General features: G+C 36.5%; 2 protein-coding genes across 7 annotated transcripts; both read left to right on the top strand.

Annotated features, from left to right (window-relative positions):
- Nucleotides 1-1,504: 1,504 nt before the first annotated feature.
- On the top strand, nt 1,505-7,098 carry LOC103960069 (the record flags this gene model as incomplete). The annotated part of the gene is given in 5 exon segments (XM_048570994.1): nt 1,505-1,898; nt 4,020-4,059; nt 6,210-6,320; nt 6,722-6,793; nt 7,018-7,098. Coding segments are annotated over 5 exon segments (698 nt in total), but the record flags the coding sequence as incomplete, so codon positions are not given.
- A 933-nt stretch (nt 7,099-8,031) lies between these two features.
- On the top strand, nt 8,032-14,935 carry LOC103960051. Of its 6 annotated transcripts, none has more exons than XM_048571297.1 (15): nt 8,033-8,282; nt 8,447-8,512; nt 8,599-8,647; nt 9,217-9,359; nt 10,107-10,208; nt 10,578-10,652; nt 10,745-10,845; nt 10,944-11,025; nt 11,923-12,015; nt 12,646-12,710; nt 13,108-13,120; nt 13,235-13,312; nt 14,169-14,277; nt 14,376-14,520; nt 14,727-14,935. In XM_048571297.1, exons 1-14 carry the CDS (start codon nt 8,157-8,159, stop codon nt 14,471-14,473), a joined length of 1,200 nt encoding a protein of 399 aa, XP_048427254.1. In that variant the 5' UTR covers nt 8,033-8,156; the 3' UTR covers nt 14,474-14,520; nt 14,727-14,935. The 6 variants fall into 6 exon arrangements, with proteins under 6 accessions (XP_048427262.1, XP_048427254.1, XP_009370711.2 ...); XM_009372436.3 differs by lacking the exon at nt 14,727-14,935 and adding an exon at nt 14,625-14,720; XM_048571300.1 differs by lacking the exon at nt 14,727-14,935 and having other exon boundaries at nt 10,578-10,649; nt 14,376-14,720.
- Nucleotides 14,936-17,599: the final 2,664 nt, after the last annotated feature.

Here is a 17,599-nt window from a genome sequence, read left to right as displayed (position 1 = left end):
TTCGGATAATGACACGTGTCACAACAAGAACGAATAAAAATCTTATCCGAAATTACAAATAAAATTATTTTGTATTATTTTATAAATAAAAAAAATACTAATATTTTATTGCCTATTGCTAGGGCTATTCAGTGTAGGGATAGAGATGCAAAAGACAATTACTGTTCATTAAGTGCAGTTACTGTCACTGGATGAATTAAATGGTGAATAGCTCTGGGGCCTTTGTAAGACTATCTCCAATGGTGACCTAAAACCTAAAAATATTTAGTCCAAAAAATTTAGGTTTTAGCTTAGAAACAGTTTTTCTACTCTAACCCTTATGGCCTAAAATTTTAGCCCGAGATTATCAAATAATGAATTAAGGCTATTTTTTTTAAATTAACTTAAAAAAAATTATTTAGACTATCCTAAATTAATTATATGAACATTTTAACCTAAAAATATTTAAATTCCGATAAATTTTCAAAAATCACTAAATCAATACATGAAAATCATGATAAACCACATAAACTTAATACAAACGGCATTCAATAAACCACATAAACTTAATACAAATGACAATTAATAAACCACATAAACTTAATACCATCGAAAACTCATAAACTACGTAAACTTAATAATGATATCCACCATCTTGACTTGGTGATGGACTTGGGTGATAGTCTTGAGATGAATCATCATCTTGAAATATACTCATTCGTAAAATGTCATTTTGCTTACCATGTAAGTATTTCTTCCTCTATGGAGTGTATTTGTTGAGGTCTTCCATCATCAAATTAACTTCGAACCTTTCTTGCTCCATATCCCCTTCTTCCTTCATGGCCAAACGCATTTGGGCCGATTCTTCTTGCCGAAAGATATGGTTTTCGTTTAATCTTACCATTTCGCTAGCAAATTATGCACATATTGGATCTTGGGACTTCCTTTTTCTCTTCGCTTCCTTTTCCTTATCTCTACCCGGTAGCCTTGCAAAAGAAGAAGTTGGGGTCATTTGTTCGACACTTTCATTGTCTGTAAAATTCACACTTTCATTGACATCATTTAGGGGTAGGACTTCACCATGAAATAATCTTCCACATTGTTGGTTCGCATCGGTTCCACATTGTTGGGTCATTTGTTTGGCACCTTCATTGTCGGCAAAATTCTTACCTCCTTGCTGTTATCGAACGTATCGCCAATGCTTTGTCCTTTTCTCTTTCTCCTCTTTCTCTCTGCAACATCAAATGGACCAAAATCCAAAACCCTAACTGAACCTAATCGCATAATCATAGAGCAACCTACCTCCCCAAAACAATGTCATTCACTTGCCACTAGCTCTTTGTAAATCCACCTTCTCGAGCTCGATTTGCCCTTTACATCACCAACGCTTCTTTTCCCAAAACCCTCGCCATTCTCTCTCTCCCAATCACCACTCGCCGGCGTTTCCCAAGCTCAAACCACAATCCCGTGAATCCCCAAACTTTTAGTTGCCATCAATTTCATCTCCGAGTTTACAATTTCGAAGCCGCTCTGCAACCAAACGACTCCGTCAGTGGTGCTTTCAATTTGGACTATTTCTTATCGATTGCAGAGTTTTTGTGCATTGCGTCATCGGCGGTTGTTTCGATGGGTTTCGTTGTGAATTGCACGGCTATGAGCTTAAAGAAGACATCTTTTGTGGCAATGGGGAACTGGGGTTTAGTGTTTGGGGCCCTGGCATTGGTAATGGCTGTTGGGATTGGGGCGTGGATTCGGTGGCTGCAATGGAGGCGGATATGCAGGGAGTCGGTGAAGGGCGGGATAGAGGTGAATTTGTTTGAGAGAATTGAGAAATTGGAGGAGGATTTGAGGAGCTTGGCCACAATCATTTGGGTCTTGTCAAGGCAACTTGAGAAATTGGGGATAAGGTTTTGGGTTAAGCCATCTCTAACCGAGGGCTGACCAGATGGCTCGTTTTAACCCTCTGGCCCTCAAAGATTCTTCAAGATATTAATATTTTAATGAACAGTACATGGCCATATTTGCCTCCGTCTCCAACAGAGGGCTAGAGGGCTCGTTTTAACGCTGCCACAAAAAACCGTCTCCAACTTAGGGCCATAGGGCCAAACATAATTTATTATTTAAAAACTACAACTTAAATTCAAATCCAACGACTAAGTGATGTCAGCTATCCGTTGGATTTGAAATTTTCTTTTGCTATAAATAGGGTGGATATTGGGCTATAATTCACACAACTTTGAATTCAATCTATTTCAATTCAATCTCTTTCAATTCAATCTTTTTCAATTCAAGTTTGCAATGAATTCCAACTTTGGATCCTCTTCAGATTCCAACTGGGGGTCCTCATCCAATTCCAAATTGGAAACAAAATGGGCGCAAATGAGATGAGAAGATGAGGAGTCTGATGAAGAAGTTCAAGTAAGGTGCAACAAACAAAACATAGCAGCAGCCATGGTGTGTCAGCCAATTGAGGAATAGCCTCAATGAGGTGGCTCTATTGCTGGTCGTTCTTACAAACCACGAAACAGAGTGATGTCGCATGCCAATTTGATGAACAACTACTTCAACCCCAACTCGGTGTACACAGAAGAGGATTTCAGACGTTGCTTCCGGATGAGGCGTCATGTCTTCGAGTGTTTACTTCGTGATGTCCAGCAAGTCAATCCATACTTTCGACATAAGCGAGACAGAGCAGGCCGCCCTGGTTTCTCACCTCATCAGAAGGTTACTGTTGCACTTCGAATGATGGCCTATGGCTCCCCAGCTGATTCGATGGATGAAACCCATGGTATGTTTGAGTCTACATGCCTTGATATTCTTCAACAATTCCATGACACAATTGTTCAAGTTCACAAAGACGAGTACCTCCGCGAGCCAAATCAAGAAGATCTGAATCGACTCCTTCGCAAAGCTGAAGACCGTGGGTTTTTGGGCATGATAGAGTCATTAGATTGCATGCATTGGGATTGGAAGAACTGTCACATCGGATGGCAAGGAGGCTTTAGCGAAAGGTCGAGAAAGCCAATTGTTGTGTTAGAGGCGGTTGCCTCATATGACACATGAATTTGGCATGCTTTCTTTGGAGTCCCTGGATCCCAAAATAACATTACAGTTCTTGGTATTCTACAAGCACGGTGGAAGATTATTAGCGAACCGGCAAGAGGGTGGAATCGAGAAAATTTGGACTCCATCATGATGTCTTGCATCAAATTACACAATATGATAGTGGAGGATAAGCAAGATGGGTATATTGATGGAGAGTCCGATGATGACCAAGAAGATCCAAATAGGTCAAGAAGGTCTCGTGCAAAAATATATGATAGGCCTAATTTGCCTTTTAATCCAAGAACTGGTAGTATCTCTATAAATGATTACATGAGGCGCTATAGAATGATACGTTCTCGTGCCACAAACAAGTACCTACAACATGATCTTGTTGCACATCTTTGGGCCAAAAGAAACACGGAGTAGGCGTTTAAGTTTTATGTTGTTAAATGTTTTTTAAAATGTTGTTTAAGTTTCATGTTGTTAAATGTTTTTTTTTTATGTTGTATAATTTGTATGTTGGTTAATGTTATTTAATGTTATTTCATATTGTTTAATGTTGTTTCATGTTACTTAATTTAATTTAATGTTGTATAATGGCTTAGGAAGTTATAAGAAAAAAATATAATTTAAAAAAAATATGAAACAAATTTTGTAAAATAAAAGTTATAGAAAAAAATAGAATTTAAAAAAAATATTAAAAATAGAAGTTATAGAAAAAATTTTGTAAATAAAAAATAATAATAAAACTATATAAAAAAAAATTCAAATGCAACGGCTAGCTGACGTCAGCTAGCCGTTGCATTTGAATTTTTTTCTTAAGCATTCATGTCGGTTATAACCGATAGGAAAATTGAATTTTCTAGCCAGCCCTCCAACCCTCTAGCCCTCTCCGATTCCGTGGGACCCTCTCAGATTCCAGAGCCCTCTAGCTTAGCCCTCTGTTGGAGACGGTTTTCGGGTTATTTTCGGCCATCTGGACCCTTCGGTTGGAGATGACCTTACCGTAAGGCTTTGAAGGAGCCCATTGCCGAGGTAATTTCAAATTTTGGATGATTCATGAGTTTGGCATACAGTTTTCTGTTTATTTTAATGTACACGACCTTTTCGGAGAACTACTGTTTGATATAAAAAAGAAAATACTTGAATTTTTTTACGAGAATTTGCCTTTCTAGTTGGAATGTAAATTGCTTGCTTTAGAAATTTGCCTTTCTCACGGGAAATGTATAAATTTGATAAGAGTGTTTGATTATAGTTTAGTGGGTTAAGGTTGATTATAGTTTAGTACAAAGGCAAAAATGATATGAGGTTATAGTTTTGTTTGAGTTTCTGTTCATAACTAACACGTAGTAACTCCAATATGACATGATTAGTGTGTGTATTGGTTTAATTTTTGGTTATCTTACATACTAAACTAAACCTTTTGAGTTACTCTTGACTAGTACTTGATACGAACCCAAAATGTCATAGCTCCAATGCGATGGAATATACCTTGATTGCACATTTAATAGTTGTATCGATTGAGTTATCTGTTACTTTTCAAGTTCCCTACATAGACTAACCTCTGAGGGAATACAAGAATATGTGATACACAGTATATGGTTAAGTTAGTGACTATTTGATTGGGAGCTTTGTGCTGTTGGTTTCTGAATAACTCATTTTGTTATTTGTCAAATTGTGGAAATTATAGTATATGCTCACTTTTGGATCTTTCATCTGTCTGTGTCCAATTGATTGAGTTTTCTCCACCCAAATGTTCAATACAATGCCCATAAATGTGAAGTATCTTAAAAAGATTGAGATTGGTTATTTTTATTATTGGAAGGTAACATGGTTAGAATATGTTCGTTATAGCTCAGTAGGATTAAACTCCTTGTTCGAAGGGTGTCTAAATTTTGTGTATTACATCACCACACCCTTGTTGGTTTTATTCTGTCTATAATCGCCACCACTTTCATTGATTAATTGGTTATCATTTAAGTCAAAATTTGAAGTTACTTGTGGAAACCCGTCATTCCCTGTTTGTTTAACGCCTTTGTTTGTTTCTGTCATCATTAAGCGCAAAATAAGGGTGAAGTCCATCATTCTAACTTGCATCAGGCTAGTTTTGGCACATTGCAATAAGTTTGTGTGAATGATAATATTGGCATGTGCCTACGATTTCAGGTACATGTTTATTTTCTGGGCAGGTTATAGTTTTGCAGTACTTGTATATCTCTTAGAGTCTCTGCACAAAAGTGCTCCTGAGTTCAAGACTCTCCTAACTGCCCCCCAAAGAAAAAAGGGAAAAAAGAAGCTAATATCTCTTTGAACATATGGCATCTGGTATATGTTATTTACTCAATTTTGGTCCCTTGAAATTTTTAGGGCAGATAACATTGGATGTAATATCTGTATGGTAACTGTATTCTAGTGGATACTTAGCATGTTCCCAATCAAGTATGAGTAACGGTTATAAACAAAGGAAGATTGTCGTGTATGGGTATATGCTTGGCCCAACTGCTGAATATGCTAGGATTCTTTTCATGAAGAATAATAAAAGAGATCTGTAAAATAATAACAGCTATTCAGAATTCCCTAGTTCTGTGGTGATCTGTACAAGTAAAAGAGGCAACCCATTTCATCGTCATCAGTATGTTTGCCTGGTGACCAAATCATATTTTCAGGCTTTTTAGCTACTCTCTCCCCACATCCAAAAAAAAAAAAAAAAAAAAAAAGCGAAAACTGACGAAAAGTTCAAAAAAACTTTAGTTTTAATGAAAAATGACAAATAAAAGTGTAGTGAATAGTACCAGGAAAAGGTAAAAATATGGTTTTTCGTTAAAAGTGAACAGTATTGAGAGTGTTTCGTTAAAACTCCCAAAAAAAAAAGGGACGAATTGTTCTCCTTTCCCTGCATGACCATTAATCATTGTGGAATGTCGAAGTTCATATCCATGCAAACAAAGACACTCAAAGACTCAAAGTCAGAACCCAGTGAAGAACTTGGAATTTGGTTCTGTTGAATCTATTGTAGCTCCTGAAATAATTTTGTCGAACTGTAGACCATTTTGCAGCTGATTAGAACATGTTTAAGGAACTTTGGACACCTACTGGCAGATGCAAGATAGTGTGGGTAATGATATCAGATAATATTGCAAGATGCTTATCTTGTACATCATCTAACTAGTTTGTTGTTTCTGAAGACTGCAGCTTTGGCTCAAAAGAATTCTTAGGCCACTCGAGCATTAGCAGCACAAGAAGACATTTTGGAAAAGGAGCTTGGAGAAATTCAAAAGTTTTTGCTGGCTATGCAGGTGAGTGTTCTCCATTCCCGGGTGGTGGATAAACAGAATGTAGAGTTTTCAGGTTTCTTCAGTATGTAAACTTGAGAATTGACTGTTTTCAATGATTTTGGGAATAATATATTAACTTCCATTAGTGATTCAGCTGGTAGAAAAAATCGTTGATTAGTTTGGTTATTATCCCTTCTACAGCTAAAATGCCAAGGTTAATGGACTTTCTGAGTGTTTCCATCTGTTTGTGATTGGACACTTATTTTCTTTTCAAATCTGTCATGAATTCCCTTGGTTAGCAAAAAAATATTTATTTATTGTGAGGTCCGATTTAATAGTTCTTGGTCTGTGAAGATACGTTGTTAGGTGCTCCGTTTTATTTTCCCATTGAGGCCGAACGTTTCACCAATTGTCATATGCAGGAGCAGCAGCAAAAACAACTTGAGCTAATTCTTGCAATTGTGACTTCTGGGAAGGTTCGGGAAAGTAGACAGGTACGCAACCATGAACAAAGTACCACCATAGTACGGTTAGTACCTAATTCAAGCGAGGAGGATTCAAAACAGAAGGAAGCCCACCAAATAGTCTTCGGATGGAAGCAATGCAGACTTCCCAAGGATTTTGAAGCCACAAATTCTCATGTAATCAGTATTCCAACATTGTTAATCACAAGCCAAATACGTGGGTCTGTATTCCTCTCAAACAATTGTCGATGCAGCTTTGTCACGGGGGCTATCGGGTTTTCAGCCAGGAGAAAAGTTTCTTAGGCTTGCTGGATGTATGCAGTGCTGGGTGGTAAAGGATAATCAACAAAGAAAGTATAACTGTAAAACAGAAGTGCAACCATTTGAGCGTACAATTGTAGGAATAAGGTAGGAATGTAATTTCCCCTCGCTCGTGTTCTGTAATTGTCAGCTGTGCAGTCATCCTATTTCTTGTCACAGTTCATATATTTCTGGTTTGCAGGTTCATCTTGGTCTCGTGTAGTGTTGTCGGCTTCTAACCAAATCTTCAAAACCTGATTATCTCAGAATGTTTGGCCCCTATATCGGTTAGTGTGAGGCTTACCTGGGTCAAACTTTGAGGCGTTTGATGATCATTTCGTTTTTAATTTTAATTCTCTTTTTGGTTAGACGCAGAGATGAGAGAAATGAGTGCTGGTCCTGAACTCAACCACTAGTGCAATACTCAAGTGGACCAATGCCCAATTTACCTAGTTTTATCTTGACATATCATGGCCCAAATTTTCCCACCACGTCCCTTTTGCTAGTATCAGCCCAAGCTACACCAACACTCTCCACTTCAAGAAATTTATATACATAAAAAGAGTAATACGCGAGAATAGTTATTAGCACTACAATACAAAAATAGCTTTTATCACAACAAAGTTATCATACATTCCTTATTTTTTTTTTCTTTATGGATAATACTAGACTACACAAGGATCAATATGAATTTATACTCAAAATTCTGTGGATGAGTCATAGAACTTTGTGCTTATAAGTGAAACCAGTAACCAATCATTTTATAAATCATTATGTAAAGATCATCTTTGCAAACAAAAAAAAAATCAATTCAATAAAACTAAGGGCATTTAGCATTAAATTATGGTAAATAAATAAACGATTCATTTCTTTTGGTCAATCAACTAAAGTGGTTTTTTAAAATGTATTATTTTATTAAAGAGAGGGGGCCCACCCCTAATTTTTAAGTTCTTCTTATTTGTATTGTTCATTGCAAGTTCTTTACGACGCCGTATGAGCAGCCTTCTTCTAGCGCGGGTGGCAGTTCACGAAGCCCTGCAAGTACAGAGAATACTAGTCCGCTACTTCCAGAGAGAATTTAAGTGCGAAAGAGATGGACGAATTGAGGAAACTGGAAGATGTCCAGAGAATGCTGACGTTTTTACAATCTCGAGGCCTTGTAACGACGTCGTCGCATGACGACTCGAGTTCCTTTCTCGCCAAGCTCATCCTCTTCCTGGTATTCTTCCAACTTTTGTTCCTTCCAACATTTTTAATTTTCAAGTTTTAAATTCAATTATTCACCTTTAGTTTTTAATATAATTGTTTTGCTTAATTTTACGTAGGAACTAAATTTTATTAATTTTGTGATTAATTTTATTTTTGGAAATGGTATGGCAAAAGGTACAACCATGTGGAGAGCTTGATTTGGGGAAAAAGTGCAGTTTGGTTTCAGAATATACGCCAAAGGTAAGCACTGTATTATGATTATCTGATTTTGTTTAACTTTTGGATATCATCAGAAATAGGGTGTGCTTATTTTACTTGTTTCACAGATTTCTGCTGCATTTCTCAAGGAAGCATCCAAATGCATTACCGGCAAAGGTAAACACCCCCGTACATTGTGAATTCGACACTTAATTGATTTCCGTTGCGTTAATAGGATCCGATATTTTGAAAGATAATCTGATTATTGGAGCAGGTTAATGGGTTCATTAGGTGCGCGTGCTCAACATTATTTCGTGCTGGTTTGGTTTTGCCAAGATAGGGTTTACACTTTTTGTACATTTATGCTTCTGAAAGGTGTAATTGGGAAAGGAACGCGTGGAGAGAATTACCATTCTCCCAGTGTTGCATTTTTATGGGGTTTTGAGTATTAGCATTGTGAGTGCAATCGTAAGTGTGAATATGTGATCTTTGTATTTTTGATTTTGGTTCCACCTAAGTTACGTTGTCTTATGACCTTTCGGTCTTCTTCTTGATGCTCATTCTCTATGAGCTGATTTGCCTAATTTTGTTTGGGACATCGCCTCTTTTACTTTAGGTATAGAAGTCCTTTATATAAGTATATACAAGTTCCTTCACGTATTACAATAGCTTTGGCAAAAAAATAAAATAAAAAAAAATAAAAAAAACAACAATATAGTATGATCTATGCTTTTGTATTTTTGCAGGCCATGGAGAAAATTGTGAAAATGCTTTGCAGCTTGACTGTGCCCATAAGCTGGAGTCTAGTTCATTGCACACTGATTTTGAAGAGATGGCTATGGTTGGACTGGATGCAATGCAACGAGCAAATTCTACCCTTGAAGATTTTGTAAGCAGGCTTTGTTGTTGAAGATAGATCCTACATCATATATATCTATATCTATATATATGTATGTATATATATTATATGTATTTATATTTGTATGTGTTGGATTAGGCAATATTTCATGCAATGAATATTAATTAGTGAGCACTGAGTTGTAGGATGAAGGAATGACTAATTGCAGATTTCTTAGTAGTAAAGCTAACATGTAAAGTTTACCAATCTTCAACTTTTACTTTCCGAATCAAATTTTTACTGGGCAATTTGGTTGCCCATGGAGAATGCAGATTATATGTATATCTGATAGTATTATATGCATATCTTATATTTTATCTCAGTTTTTGAAGGTAAAGTCATCTAGAAACTTAGATCAACAACCTCATTTACCACCTTTTTTGTTATAAGAAAATTAAATGTTTCTTAAAGTAGGAGTTTTAGTACGACGTTCTGTGGTAAATAGTCAATTGATACAATTTTCAAGGTATGCAATAATTTCATGTGCTCCCTTCATAAGTTTCTGATATATCACTTAACCCATAATTGAACATTATGTATATCTTACTATTTATGTCTCTGAAAAGCTGATACAGTAGTCAGATTTTGCAGCAGTATAGTTGTATGCTACCAGTTATCGTTCCCCCTACATACAATTGTATGCCTTCTGGCAAAAATTCACCATCAATGTGTGTCAATTGTCAACTATAAAATAATTCGGTCAGGTGGTGTTGTAATCTTAAACTCATTTTTTTTCAGTGCAGATCTTATTTTATGTTCCATGGAATGGATATAAACAAACCACAGTCAATATTCCAATATCTACCTATGCTTTCATTCACAGAAAGTTACATTTATCAGGTAGTAATCACAGTTGTGCAATGAAATTCCGTGTTATTTTTTTCCCTTTTTCTTTACAAGCAAAAGGTTCTCTTTGTTCTGTTCTTGTTTTTTCCCAAAAGGGGAAGTGATGAATCAAAGCAGCTTCCAGAATGGTAATGTTATTGAACTTGTCGGACGTTCTTCTTGTTCGTAACGTTTTGAAAAAAGGACTACTTTGAAAATAGTGATTGTTTTTATTTTTTATTTTTTAAGAAATTCCAACCTTGAATTATTCATAGTGCAACGGTATGATGAATAGAGTTGTCACCACTTGATCTCTGGTTGTTGAGTTTCTATATTCCTTCCCTTTTGTTGCTTTCTCTTACCATCATGGTTTCATTATTACAGCTTGATGCTTTGAATGAGAAGACACTTCATGCAGCAAGCAGTGAAATGACCATTTCAGAAAGAGGAACTGAGGTGGTAGTGCTAACTGCTAAGAACTTGGGAGAAGTAGTCACAAAATTATTTTAACTAAGTAACTTTTACTTGACCAAATGTCTTTTGGGATGCAGGAAGGTCAGTGGCTAATTGCTCGGTGTGCAAGTTCATTTAAAGGTGCGCCATTCAGACCACTGTCATGTGTACTTGAATGTCATGGCCTTTTGACAAAGAGGTACTGCATTGTGCTTTCTGATTTTATTCTTTTCTTGGGGGAAGATTAAAGAACTCTGAACTTATCTTGTTTATTGCACTTCTGTTTAATGGAATCAGGATGCAAGATGAGTTTAAATCTGGAGAAGAGTATTGGGCGCTGGAAAGAAAGCTTTGTTATGCACTGATGAATAAAATGGAGGTACGGATATTATCCCATGTTATTAATTTTTTAATTTTTTTTTTCAATATGTTTTTAGAAATGCTTATCAGAATGTGGTGCAGAAATTTCTCGTAAAAAAAACAAACTGTTGTTCTGTTGCATTCGTTACGTGTAGGTTATGTAATGTTATGACGGTGCAAAAGGTTGTTGAACCACTAATCTAGGGTCGATAATTTTAGCTGGTAACTCATTTCAAAGTAACATAGAATAGGACTTTTACTCTAAAATGATGTATAACAGGTCTCCTTGGTTTCAAAAGTAGCATATAGCAATAAGAAGAAACTGAAAGAGAGAACCAAGGGAGATGAGAAAAGATTTGATTGCTCGGGGTACATTCGAGTCACCCCATTGTGCCTATGAACATACCTGCTTTGAGAGAATATAGTCTCGTTTAATTTGCATTGACAAGCAAGGCAATGCAGCACCACGTAATTTTAAAAATATCTATGTTTTTCTAACTCTAAATTAATAGGGCAAAACTTTTCCATTCTCAGCCACCTATCTCAACAGTGTCTGATTCAGTAGTTTTGTGAAGTTAAATATAACTTATATTATTTTAGTTTATTGGCTTAATAAGTAGCTGACTTGACACATCCAAACCTTGGATTGTCCTGTACAAAGACCCAATTGTTTCAAGTACCAACCTCCTGCATCTTGTTGCCACTGCAAAAGTCACTAAGTTGATATAACTACAGATTGTACTTCTCTTGTTTAATTTTCACTTTTAATTTGAGGTATTGAGGGTTTACTGGTTATAAATTTTGTACTTGTAGAAACTCATTGTAGGTTCATTCAATTTATAGGAATTATATAGCAGTGAAGCATAGGCATGTTCAAGGTTTCATTTTTAAGCTGATGATAAAAATTGGAATGCAGATAGTTGTTGAAGATGTCGTAAAGGCAATTCATCTGAAATCCTTTGATTACCGTGTGCTGAATCTTTTACTGTACCGGTTGAGGGGTGAAGAGGTATAGTAGCTTTGTATCCATTTTCATAGTGAATAACCTTATGCTGATTTTAGATTGCTTTTCTTTGTATATCTGTGTTTACATGTAGCGTATGCATATTTATGTATCTGTGTGTCCATGTCAATTTCGTTGATGACATTTAAATTGTTCATAAATAAATATTTTCACTGTATGTCATTCTTAAATTGAACAAAATTGTGGCATGGATGTTTTTCCCTGTATTGAGGCGTAAGATCATAGGACTTGGTTTGTCTTTTGATAAACAGACGAATTCATGTTATCTTTACAATGTTTTGTCAATTCAATTAGATGTTCTTAAGCCTCTGTTTGTAAAAAGAACAAAATGGAAAAGAAGGAATAAATTTTCAGTGTTTCATTTTCAACAGTTTAGCTTCTCAAAGATTTATCAAATCTATCAATAATAAAATCAAATACAAGGTAGTAAAAATACCCCCACCACGGCCACCGCCACACACACACAAACACATCACTTCTCGTGCCAAAGTGGTCCCAAACCTTTAATTGCTGTTTTTTTGTCTCTTTGGTGTAGCTTATTCTTTTGGCCTCACCTATGTTTAACACGCATATTTCGTTTGGTTAACTGTGTTCTCCTTTGAATCTGTAATTAAGGTTGATGAGCTGCATATGGAATTTTTATCAATCTCAGAATTCCTAGTTGAGGTAGCTGATGATCTGTGAGTACCCTTCATGCTTTTGTTTTATTTTTCAGTCAACTGTCCTAATACATCTTATAGGTCTAAGTGGTCATTATTTCCCCTTATAGCGTGATTAATGTTTGAGTTCCTTTCCATTTGTAACTCCATGTAGGTGGAATATTTTCTTGTCCTAGACTGTATCTTTGTTACGTTGCATTTGCTAAATACCTGTGAAGCTTCTTGAAACTTATGCATGAACATATTCCAACGTGTGTTTCTATGTCCTGTCTCTCGAGGAATACTTAGTGCTCTGCTACTTGACATCTACCTTTATCTGTTATTAGCGGACAACTAATGTCATTATTACTGATAAATTTTTTGTTGCAAGCACATCATCAGTATCATTTGCCATTGAGTTGACAGGATGATTTTGCAGGTTTGACTATGAGGTGAGCTCTTTAATTTGCAGAGTTTATAACCGTTTAAGTATCCTGCCCCATTTATTTTTCCGGTTACAGTTATCCCCTCCCATTTTTATTTGTCCTTATTGGTTCCTCATGCAGGAGGATGTAATAGAAAATAGTTTCAATATTTTGCGCATGTTTGTCAAAATGTATGGAGCTTCTGCACCAACTGTGCTGGTGAGTTTGCCAAGCGTTTCACTTTCGCACTGTTTTCTTTATTTAGTAAATGAAACGATTTCTTTCTTTTTCTCTTCTTGGTTTGTGTGTGTGCGGGGGGGGGGGGGTGTTGTGGATTGGAGATTGAACAACCGTACCGAGCAATACCACAGCTTCAGACCACCTGAGCTGAGGCTCTTGGTTTCTCATAATGCATCTGTAGCTCTGATCTCAGTAAAAGTATACAATTAAAAAAGGATTCAGTTCAATCAACTCGGTCAATGATTGCAACTTTTCTTAGGCACTGAGCTATACATGGACACCTATCGACCTTCGTTTTGGCCGATTCCCTTTGAGTACAAGAAGAGGAACCTAGGTAACCTTGCAATTATCTATCTAAGAAGAGGTCCAAAGGAGCACAAAAAACAAATGAAGGGTCTTACCCTATTCTGTACAGTTAGGAAAGACCCTGACTCGGTATTGTTAAAAAAATCCAGAGAAATCAGAACCAAGTCAAGTTGATATGGGTCAGATCCTTAGAGATATCAATGGAGAACTACAAATCCAATGACTTTTATCAAGGCTAACATTTATTAGTAAGCCTTCTTGTTTTTTAATCGATCTTTGGTATTCTTACACATACAGCAGCAGCCTTAGATGTATAAGCTTTAATTCCAGTAGACTGAGAGAATGATAGAAAGGTTTTATATGGTTGGTTCTTGGCACAATGTTGTTGCTATATCGTTTAGCTTTAATATCTTCCTGTCATGATGTTAAGCTTCTACTTAAATCGGAGTTTTGTCAAATTCGAAATAAATTTGACAGCAGTCTTTATTTTTTTCCTCTCACAAACACCTACCATTATTTACTGCTTCAGGCAAAATATATAGCTGAGGCTGAAGATAAGTACAACAATTTACTGAAAAGGCTCGATCCACAGCTGTCCTTGAATTACCAGAGAAGATGTGTAGAAGCAACTAAAGAGGGTAGCTTTTCTGCTGTCTAATTTTACCACATGTGAAACTGCATCCTTATTTGTTTTCTGTCAGGTTTCATTGATCGTTGTGAAATTTGAATTTCTCAGGAGGGAGTGCGTCTGCACATCCACTCGGAGCATGGAGTATACCACCTCTAATACTAGACGGGGAATTTTATCGATCCAATATGTTAGATCAGAGATAAGAAATTGTAAAACCAGTCTGGATTTTGGTTCAGTGTCAGCATTACAGGTTTTCCTCTGTTTTGTTATGCAAATTTTGCTTCTTTGTTTCGTCGTTTTTTCAGTTTCCTTCTACTGAAACTACATTTGCTCAACTGGTTTTCTGCTTTGTAGATATTTGAACAAAAAAGAATACTTGATGTAAAACTGGCTTACCGTTGGAACTCGGATCTGCTGCAATCTTTAGTACCTAACTGAGGTTTTCCATTTTTCTAGGTTGTTAAATTAGAAAGATAATCGCCTGGAAAGGTTCAATTGGTATGTCACCTTGTGTCTCTCTCTTTCATCACGTGGTCATACAATACAATCGATTGCAAGGAAGATTCTCTTAAACGGCGGTGATGCGACTTCTATCTTATATGGAAATTGTTGGCACCGTTTAGCGTTTGAATAATTCGGAAGTAGTTGAGACTTTTTAGCTTAAATGTGTAGATCAATTGAGACTTGATCTTCCCTCTCTCCATGTCTTGTGCTTCATTTGGAACAAAAACAAGAAAAGAAAGTAATATATCCAAATATAATGAGCAGATTGGTGCTTGGAACTCAAAGACTAGGGTTGGTGGATTTGGATAGGTGTTAAGAGACTTTGCTGGGATCTTAAAGCGAGTTGGGGGTGTGGGAAAATTGGTTTTTCGCTCTGCCATTGTTGCTGAGGCTTTTACGGACATTTCAAACTAATGTAGTTTAAATGTAAAGGGCAAAGATTATTGTTTGAGCCGTCTCATATAAATGTTATATGCTTAAACGATAAGTCCAAGGAATATGTGATTGGAAGAATGCGATCTAAAGAAGTTAGATTCATGAGACCATTCTTTCGTTGACACATCCTAAACGTTCCTGATCATAGGATTGTCAATTGGGCATTGACAGTCCGTTAAGATCAGTACGTGCTATGTCTTCTCTCAGGGAGAGTGACTAGTCTCGAGTCATTGGTGTGTGTGACATCAAGACAAGTACGTAGGTGCTCAATAGAGAATGAGCTCACTGAACACGATCAACGAAGAGTTCTCATATTCATGTCACATGAGAACTCATGGTTGGGATAATGCAAATTAGTCTTTTGACCTGAGGCATCACAATTGTCTTGTGGTTAGGTCCTTAATCTTTGATTATGTCAAAGTCACTCCATCAGGAGGGTGTCCACGGCATCGTTGGGGTTAAGCCACTTAGCCATGGAGGCAAGTAAATGCGCAACAAGGGATCTCTAACCTTCAAACTGTTTGAGGGAGAATACTTTATGATATGATTAAGAATCTTTGGCCAAAGTATGAATGAAATTTAGGAATGTGTTCCAAATTACATTCAAGGTAATCATATAAGCACAAGACTCACATTGGATAGTAGACATGAATAAACTATCAAACCAAACAATGTGGTCAAGAGTATTGTATTAGAGAAAGACCGTATTGCATTTGTAATCCTAAAACTGAATAGGTTCTCCACCTCTTCTGATTAGCTTGGGTAACCATGACATGCTGCTAGGCGTCAACCATGGTTTGTGGAAACCCTAAAAGTGTATTATCACTAATGGGAGAATTGAAAGTAAGTTTCAATTCACAATCGATTTGAAAGAGTTTGAATCGCCCACTGCCTCGCTAAAAGGAACCTAATGGATCGTACACCGTGTAAGGTAGAGATTGAAGATTCAACGGAGATGAGTAAGAATAATTAAATGGTTTAATTATTTATGGCAAGGATTAATTAATATGATTATTAATCAAACGAATAAGTTCATTAAAAGACCTCGGGATAGTTTTGGACCTTAAGGCCCACTGGGCTTCGAACATCAAGTCCATTGACTTAAGTTGTATGACAACTTAATGAATAATGATTCACAAAGGCCCAAATAGCCCAATAAATCCCATATGGCCGGCCATTTAGAGGAGGGTAGTGAACTTGGCTTAATTGCAAGTTTGCCACTCCATTGTGAGGTGGTATAAAGACATCTTTATAACTATTTCATCCTTAGGGTTTTCTTAGGAGTAAAGATGAGAACACAAACCTCCCTTTGCTCTCAAAGAGGCCGGCCACCCTTGAGGAAAACATCTAGCAATCTTACTTCCTCAAGGTCACTCATTTCTTCTACAATATGCCTTGGTGTGGAGACTTAGAGGTTCTCAATTTTGGGAACTTGGAGAAACCTTTTCATCCATCCAAATCCATGGATCTAAGATGCAAGGAATGAAGGCCCTCTCTTGGGGTGATTAGCCTTTGCTTAGGCAAAGAGGAATCTACAAAGGTATTGATTTCTCAACTCACTTTGTTTTGAGTTGAGTTTTGGTTCACCTATCTACTAGGCTTTGAAGTTCATGGGTTAAGTTTTGTTTTTGAGTGCATATAAACATGATTCCGCCTTTTAATTGTTAATTGCATGTTGTTGATGTTGCTCAAATGAACTTGTTTTTCACAAATCTTCCTTCAGTTAGATGGTTAGATATTATGATTTCATGATTCGTTTTGTTCGAGAGGGATGAAGAAGAGAGGAAAAAAATATTATAGTGAAGTAAATAGGTCAAAAAACTTGTTAGCCCGTGTTTATACTTAAAATCTATTTTGGTCATCAGTGGTATCTAAATTCTTTTCCATATGTTTTGTTTGTTCTTTTATTGTGGCACCTAAGTTTTCTTTAGGTTCATTCACAATGGATGAATTTCATACTTCCTATTATAGTCTTGAATAAAATGATAAAAAAAAGGAACACAAAAAAGTTGTTCCGGATGTGACAATCGAATATCACCATATTATTCAGCTTGTAAGGCAATTGCAAGAGGACAAGGCAGCTGAAGCGCAGGAGAGATTCAGAGCAGGAGGAGGTTCCTGGTAACTCAAAATGCCGTCTTCTGATAATAATTTTGGTCAGTTAGCCTCCTGAGATTTTTACTGATTTGCTCTAGCTTTTGATCAAGTATTAGCCTAGTGTATTGGAAATGATTCTTAGGTACTTCTCATTTGCATCCATTTATGGTCGATGAAATGCTATACATTTGTGAAATCACGGTTTATGAATGCTGCATTTTCCGTTTTCCAGTTTGTGTATTTTTATGAACTGCTTATCCTTCCAGACCACTTGTAACGTCTTTTGTAATCCC

The sequence above is a fragment of a genome, unplaced genomic scaffold (genome assembly GCF_019419815.1).
Source record: "Pyrus x bretschneideri cultivar Hongxiangsu unplaced genomic scaffold, Pyrus_bretschneideri_v1 Contig104, whole genome shotgun sequence".
Classification (NCBI taxonomy): Eukaryota; Viridiplantae; Streptophyta; class Magnoliopsida; order Rosales; family Rosaceae; genus Pyrus; species Pyrus x bretschneideri.
Note: the sequence above shows the minus strand (reverse complement) of the source record. Positions and strands in the feature narration are given on the sequence as shown.